We start from the raw sequence: 8,650 nt of genomic DNA on the forward strand, positions 1-8,650 counted from the left end.
AAATCTTTATTGAAAAATCTACTGTGCCAAAGGTAGGTTTATTAGGTGAGATTAAAATAGTAAATAGGTTTATTCTTATTTTCAGATTCACTGTTTTCTAAATTTTGTTGTGGAAGAATAAACTTTTATGTAGTTTAAATCTGCTTTTCCCTCTTAGATCAATATGTACATATCCTGTATTTTCTTGCAGTAAAATTGGCTTCATATTAAAAGAATAAGTTTCTAAGTGCTTTCTTAAGTAAATATTACACTTGGTCCATTTCTTTATGTCCTTAGATGAAATGAAGAGAATAATAGCAAATAAGTACAGGTGAAAGAAAGAAAATGCAAGAAGAGAATTTCACCATCTGGAGTTTTTTTTTCCTGGAGGGATTTTCTCGATATCCAAGGTTAGAGATTGTTCTCTTCATCTTCAGCCTTATAATGTATCTGATTACCCTCTTGGGAAACAGCACTCTTATTTTAATCATTATCCTAGATTCACACCTTCAAATGCCCATGTACTTCTTCCTTGGAAACCTCTCTTACATGGATATGTTACACATCTGCTTCTATTCCTACTTTGTTGGTGAACTTGCTGTCATCCCAGAAAACCATTTTCTTTCCTGGGTGCACTACACAGATGTATCTTTCTCTCACTATGGGCTCCACAGAGTGTGTGCTCCTGGCTGTGATAGCATATGACCATTATGTGGCCATCTGCAACCCACTGAGATATCCCACCATCATGAACAGGCAGGTCTGTGCACAGATGGCTGCTGTTTCCTGGATGACTGGCTGTCTGACTGCCCTGCTGGAAAGCAGTTTTGCCCTGACGATACCCCTCTGTGGGAATCTCATTAATCATTTCACGTGTGAAATTCTTGCAGTGCTAAAGTTAGCTTGCACAAGTTCACTGTCCATGGAAATGATCATGCTGGTGGTTAGTATTCTCCTCCTGCCCATTCCAATGCTCTAAATTTGCATCTCTTATGTTTTCATCCTTTCTACTATTCTGAGAATCAGCTCATCAGAGGGAAGAAACAAGGCCTTTTCCACTTGTGGTGCACACTTGACTGTGGTGATTTTATATTATGGGGCTGCCCTCTCCATGTACCTGAAGCCTTCTTCATCAGGCTCACAAGAAATAGACAAAATCATTTCATTGCTTTATGGAGTGCTTACTCCTATGTTGAACCCCATAATTTACAGTTTAAGAAACAAAGAAGTCAAAGATGCCATGAAAAAACTGCTGGGAAAAATACAATTGTATCAAACACATGAACATCCCTGACTGGAATCCTACAATTTTACCAAGTATGTACCTCTGGTAGGACTTACTAGAGAAATTCCAAACACTATACAACCCCTTAGAGCTCCGGCTTGAACCTTAGCTCTATCATCTTACAATTGTTAGGTACAAAGAAATTGCCCATGAACAATAGCAGGTTCCAATATGTATTTATCAGTATTTGATGTTACATGTGAGAAGTTTTGAGCTATTGAATCATCAAATGTTTGCACCAGGAGGACATTTTGATAAAATTAGAGTCAGTAAATGTTAGCGACAAAAGAAACTTGTATATTCTCTTTGCTTAAATCCTTTTTAGAACGAGGTGGGAACATAAATAGACAAACAAACAAAATGAATAATAAAGATTGGCCTTGATTACGGAAATGAGAAAACAAAAGCAAAGAAAAATTAAAAGATTTGCTCAACATCACACAGCTGCAGAACTGGGATGACACAGTCTTCTGACTTGGCCAGAGTGTATTCTATTACATGGTGGTAACTTCTTAACTACTCTTGTTATTCAGAACTGCTGATTATAACTCATTTTCCCAAGAAGTGCATCCAGTGATACTAGATGTAGTGAAACAAATACTAGATCTGTTTGCCTGCCATTCATGTTTTTCTAAACACTTAGATACGTGTGCAAATGGTATCTGCATCCATGTCACTATACTTCCCATATGCTAAGTGTTTTTCATGCATGTTTGTATATTTTTCTTTTTTGGATGATTGAATTCACAAGGCCTTTTATGTACTTTTTATGTTTATAGCAGTCCTTCAGCAAATAGCTTTACCAGCTTAATTAATAAAACATTTACTTCATTTAATAAACAAGTACCATTGTGCAAATTATGAAGAAGAAACAAAGGTGATAAATATATTGAAAATTAAGATGAACCTAGAGGAATGGTAATAATATTTAAAGCCTAGTAAGTAGGGAACAAGCAAGCACTAAAGAAGAGCAACCCTTGCAGTAGGGAGAGGATAGAAACATGGAGGCAGCTTCCAGCATTGGTCAAGATGAACTAAGAATATTCTACTCGGTCTCTCCCACTAACAGGAATTGAAAACCCTAGGCAGAATGCATGGAGCAGTTGAAGACTCTGAAAAAGAAATGGTAGCAAGCAGACTGAGGAAGGAAAATGGAATTCAAAGTATTACCAAACTGGTGGTGAATTTTCTCTCCACTCTTCCTTCAATATATCTTTACCAGGGGACTCCAGAGTAACAGAAAATGCAAACCTATTAACTGGGTACAATCAGAGGATTTCAAGAGGTTTTTTTTTTTTTGACTTTCAGGAAAGAATATATTTGACCACAAAAAGATATTACATAAGAATAAATAATGTAACAATTTATGTAAGTACCTAACATGAGCATGCTGTTACATCTAAAACAAAAAAAAGTAACATTGGTACCATATATATATATATATATATGTATGTATATATATATATACATACATATATATATATTTGACAAGTGTGCATTAAAGAAATCTCTAATATAAAACATTTAAAATGTGGGAATACTTTTTCAAGATATAGGAAATAACTGTTAAGATAGGCACACCCACAAATCTTATAAAAACATGCTTGCAAAGATAAAATTCATCTGACTACTCATTTCTCAGATGTACAAAAGCTATGAAATTATCAATCACTGGACACTGCCTTTTGTTTTTGCACTGTTTTGAGTTTCAACACTGATTGGTATGAATTCTGGCTTATATAATTCCTGCTTTTTTCAGTCTGTTATGCTCCAAGAGAATGCATCTATTTAATATGAATACTTAGAACAGCAACACTATTTGTATCAGAGTCACTTTCTTACTGTTTTTTTTAAAGGCAGTATGTTTAGAAAGTAGTTATTAAAAAATAGTGCTTTGGAAGATCTGAAACTTAAAATCAATATGCTCCATTTATCATAACTAGATCTAAGAACCCTTAACTGGAAAGAACACAAATGTAAAAAGATGATGAATTTAAAGATTACCCAATTGGTTTATTGTAAAATCAATTCAAGAATAACCAGTTAAAATCTTATCCCCATGCTACCCAATACAAACAAGAAGCATTAAAACACGTTTACATTAGGAAAAAGGGCATAAAGCAAGAAAGACCACATTAAGGCTGTGATTCAAACTCAAAAGAAGAAAGGCCTTCAGGTCAGTACAAAGGGTACAAGATCAAAGCACTGTGTCAGGTATACAGTGCTGCTACAACGCTGAGGTATAATTGAGCAAGTTAAAGTGCAGGGGAAATGGAGACTATATATTTTTGTTTTATGGGTGTATTCAAGGGATTGAAATTTTAGGAACAACTGCCTTTAATGACAGCAAGATGCAAGACAAATCTTTACTGAAGAGAAAACAGTTTATAAAGTTTTCTATCAAAGTCCCACTAACTCTGCACAACTCACATCCACCTTCTCACCCTCCTGCTAAGCTAAAGCTACTCTGCTATTTATATACTTATATCTATATTTATATCTAGATATCTAGACATATATATATGATGTGATCTTCATTTGTATCTATCTTACTGGCAAACTGTAGGCACTCCTTCTAAGTAGCTTTTATCTTCTGCACATTAACAACCATCACAACATTCTGCATCATCCATATGCTCCAAGTTGCATTCTAGGTAGAATTTCATTATTGTTCTAAAACTCAATGCACCTACACAGGGGCCAAATCCCCCCAGACTTAATTCAAGATTGAATCTTTTTACTTTTTTTAATATAAATTCTATAGTCAATTATGATGAATGACCAACCTATGAATCATTATATACAATACAATGATTGCATTGTTTTTTAGCACTGAAAGTATTTAAAATTAAGACTTTTTACTTCCACTTTTGCACTCCTCCAAATTGAAGGGTCAAAATACTTAAAGATTTTGTAACTGGGAAAAAAACCCCCCTATCTTCCCAAGCTGAGGCTTTTCATAGAAGCTTTAGCCAGGAAAGAGAATTTGTCTGTTATAAACCCTTGAAAATAAGGGCTTATTTTAGAATGACTGAAAGACCCTTAAATCATAGAGGGGCTAGCTGGTGCCACTAGAATTCACAACCAACCACTACTTCATAGCTTATATTGAAGAGTTAATTCATACTCATTTTGTTCCTTTTAAAAAATATTCTTTGGAAGCCATTATTTCTTCTGTAGACACATACTCTAGTTACATCTCTTCCTGTAAAAATAAAGGTATAATCATGATTATCTCTATATCTTTGCTAAATTCAGCTATCAATATACATTTATTAATCTGATCAGTTTACCTGCTAACTCATGACCTTACAGTATTCTACATACTACCCAGGTCAATTTTCAGCATACTAAAGTAGGAGCAAGTCTTATAAAATCTTATTTCAACCTAGTAGTATTTATTGTGTTCATTATAAATGAGACCTAAGGTACTAGAATTTACTTCCAAAACTGCAGTGAGGATAAACTTCCAAAGTTAATGGAAGGTAAACCACTAAGCTTACTTCTGCCATGTACATTACAAACCTACTCAATAATTTCCCATCAAGACTCAAATTAGTCCGAGGGGGAGATTAAGCCATTTCTTGTTTGCCCCTTTTCAATTCATCAGATAATATTTACCATGTTTCCAGAGGCCACAGAGTACTCCTCTAGGGACTATCCATAGTAATACTCTTTCTAGAATACTAAACTACCTCAAATATCTGTAGATTTCCCCAACAGAATTAAACTATTTGTGAAATATAAACTATTAGCCGTGTATTCTAAATGCATACATTGAAAACTACCATTTAAAAAATAAACTGGAAAATAGGGAAGCCTAAAAAAAGATACATTCTGCCATCACACTATTATAAACACTGTGTGTGTGAATATATAGAAAAAGCAAATAATCAAGATTTAAATAAGTTGGCAAAACCCAGGAAATACAGATTTTACCAAAGAACTACAATAACCTTCCCAAGCTACAATTATAAACAGATTCACTAATATAGTAATTTGCCTAGGTTCTTGGAAAAAAACCCAAAAACCACCACCAACAAAAAACCCAAACAAAAAATAAAACACACACCCACAAAAATAATCCCCCAAATCTAGAGTATGTGGCAATAGTTAATGTATTTCTATCGAAATTGACTCATGCCTTATAAGCTCCTAAAGTAAAATCAAGGTCACTGTGTGACTAATGATAGCACTAGGGTGAAAAACGCTGAAAGTAAAACAGTCTTCAGCCTTGGTTTCAGCTATCTCTTCAAATCAGCTTTAAGTACTTAATATCAGGTACATCATTTTTGGCTTGTCAGACCAGTAAGACATGTTATGCCACTGGCCAAAGGCAGCTGAAGAAACAACTACTTGAACAAACTAAATGCTGTAACATGAAGCATTTGACTTCCAAGTCTAAATAGTTAAAATGATCAGTGAACATCTAACTGGGCAAAAGGAATGACATCCATCATCCAAACAGGCTCATTTCCCCAGCCCCCACAATGAACAGTAGTTATAGTAGCAAAAGAAACAAAAAAACCTTTTTGTGATTCTTTAGGGCCAACTGTGAAAGAGGGCAGCAATATATTAACAGCAGCAATATATTAACAGCATCAATGAACAAGGAAGAGGAAAATAATGGATGAAAGAATCTTGCTGGACGTTTATCTTTTTTCTAGTATTAGCCAGAAAAATTTAATGGGCTTATTTGGAAATTTCAGGTATACACATCTCATCTCCTTAGATCCTTCACAGATTTAGAATTCAGTCTACCTGAGGGCTCTATAACCACATAAGAAAGCTTTCTTTATCTAGCTTGGTGGCAGCTAAAACAGACTCCATGTCATTAAGGATGCCAGAACTCAAAGCTTCCTGCCGACTGGGCATTAGCTCCTCTCCTTCTATGTTCATTCCATCTCCTTCCAGTGTTCCAAGGTCCACATTTGTCCCAGGAATGGCTTCAAGGTAGTCTGGGAAACGGTTCTGCTCTGAGGGCAGGGTGCTTTGGTTGATGGTATCACCTGTATCCATTTCATCAACGCTGTTTAGGAAGTCATCCGGAATCTGAGGGACAGTGTAGCTGCTCATGCTTAGCCCACTGTCTATTCTCATCTTGAGAGTGATAGGTGCCACTGTTAAGAAAGGGATCTGAGCTATTGGTCGTCATTGTTCTTAATTCCTGAGTCATGCCAGAAGACACTGCATTTTGAGTTCCACCATCCTGCTCCAGTGTTGGCCACTGGCTACGAAGAGGGAATTCCTGACATTTTGGAGATTTTGCTGTGCTGGGATTGATATTCCACATTGCCTGGCGAAGCAGCTCTTTCTGGTTCAACCGAAGTCTGCTGCTGTTGGTTGGAGGTGCTACCACCCATAATACCTCCCTGTGGGCTCTGAGAAGCCAAGGGCGATGGCTGTTTTACTGGAGCACTTTGACCGATTCTCTGGCTCATGGCTTTACCAAAATGAGGGTCAAGCCTTGGGTCTAGCCAAGAGGTGGTCTTGTTCTTATGGTTTATATAGTAAATTTCTCCATCCTGAGTTATGGCTTGTTCCCATCCATCAGGAAGAGGACCTGAGGCCGAGTTCATCGAATTTTGCTGCACTGGAGGACTGGTGGGGGCTGTAACATTCATCTGAGAAAGCATGGTCTTCCTGGGGTCCTGCCATGTTGTTGTCTGATCGAGGTGATTTAAGAAGTATCTCTGACCAGAAGATGTCTTGGCCACCTCCCAGCCTGCTGGCAGAGGTACGTCATCAGGTAGCTCAAAAGAAGACTGGCAACGGTGTTGGGCAGCGGGCGTAGCTTTTGGGCCAGAGACCACTACAGTGGGGGTCAACGTCCCAGGAGAAATGGCTCCCAGGCAAGGACGCTGGAGGAATGAGCTCGAACATGTTGTGGAGTCAGGGCTCCTGCAGTACCTGCATAGGTACTGGCCTGTTGGGAGTGGGATTTGGGCTCCGACGGCTTCAAGAAAGAGTTGGGCGGCTTCAAGAAAGAGTCGGGCATCTTCCGGAGCCTCATGGGCACGGTCTGGGGCAGGCTGGCCGGCTTGGGGTTCACGACAGAGTTGAAGAGCGCCTCCAGGTCGGTCTCTGAGTCCCCCCGGACGTGCACGCTCTGGTGGCCGGCCGGGGGCCTGCGGCGCCGCCTGGGACGCCGGGGGAGCCGGCTGCCCTGGCGCGGACGGCTGACCCTGGCCCTGAGGCCTCGGCTGAGGCGGCGGCTGCTGCCCGGGATCCATGGCGCGAGCCTCCCCGCCGCGCGCCCCTGGCCAGGCTGGCGAGGGCTCCGCCCGGACGCCGTTCTCGACGGGCGAGACCAGGAGCGGACGCGGCGCTGTGCCCGCGCCCGCGCCCGCGCCCGCGCCCCGGCTCCACTCCCCTGGCGGAGAGGCTCCGACCGCGGCGCCTCAGAACTTTGACCGCGGCGCCTCAGAACTTTTTCCTCAGCTCTCCGGACTGAGGCCTGACGACTCCCCGCTGCCTGTCCCCTCCCCCTTTCTCTTTTATTTCCTTTTCTCGTTCTTTCCTTCCTCCCTTTCTTTTCCCCTGCGGCGGCTGCGTCCGACTGATTCAAGAGAAGTTTTTTTTTTCTGTTTTCCCCATTAACTTTATTGGTACATTTTAGTATACGATACAGTTACATTCATCATTGGGATCTTGTACCATTACATGAGTCTCTTGGTTTTTATTTTTTTTCCCCTTCCCCTGCCCTCCCTTCACCCCCTCCACTCTTCCCTGTTTGCAAAGACCTTGTTTCCATTTTTTTCCTCTTCTCATATTTTTTCCTTTCCCTTTTTTTCCTTCCCCTCCCAATTCCCCTGCTCTTTTAGACCTTTTCTTCCTGTTACACAATATCAGTTATATATTTTTAAAATTACAATATTAAGATCTAGGAGACATTACCACAGATTTTACAGAATTTAAAAGGATATAGAAAGCATATTACAAAAATCTTTTTTGAAATAAATTTGACAACTTCTAAGAAGTAACTTGGAAGACAAATTAATGACACTAACTCTGGAGGAAATATAAAATTTGAATAGCACCTATTAAAGTATATTCCTAGCTTGGAAACCTACCTATATGACAACAGCAGGCTCATAAACATTTTAACTGATAAATTATATCAAACATTTAAAGCAGAAAAAAGAAGGAACACTTCTCCTCCCCTCATTTTAGGAAATCAACATTATGCTAATCCTAAAACTGGATAAAGATAATAGACGAAAAAAGTATGAACATAGAAATTTGTTTAACAAAACAAACTATTAGAAATCAGATCTGGCAGTATGTAGAAAGTGGTTTTATTATAGGGATGGCAGTGTTGGTTCAGCATTGGAAGATCGACCCCTCAAAAGTAATCATTTTAACAGAGGAAAGGAGAAAGCCATA

General features: G+C 39.0%; 1 protein-coding gene and 1 pseudogene across 1 annotated transcript; one reads left to right on the forward strand and one right to left on the reverse strand.

The window, feature by feature from the left end:
* The first annotated feature begins 309 nt into the window (after positions 1 to 309).
* On the forward strand, positions 310 to 1,273 carry Or2k2 (olfactory receptor family 2 subfamily K member 2). Its single transcript, XM_013073375.2, is given in 2 exon segments — positions 310 to 533; positions 535 to 1,273. Coding segments are annotated over 2 exon segments (948 nt in total). The 5' UTR covers positions 310 to 324.
* A 1,598-nt stretch (positions 1,274 to 2,871) lies between these two features.
* LOC101711524 (transcriptional coactivator YAP1 pseudogene) lies at positions 2,872 to 7,497 on the reverse strand (annotated as a pseudogene).
* Between the last annotated feature and the right edge of the window lie 1,153 nt (positions 7,498 to 8,650).

This window comes from Heterocephalus glaber, unplaced genomic scaffold (genome assembly GCF_053883595.1).
Source record: "Heterocephalus glaber isolate CG9 unplaced genomic scaffold, H.glaber_assembly_v1.0 deba00001481, whole genome shotgun sequence".
NCBI classification, from domain to species: domain Eukaryota; kingdom Metazoa; phylum Chordata; class Mammalia; order Rodentia; family Bathyergidae; genus Heterocephalus; species Heterocephalus glaber.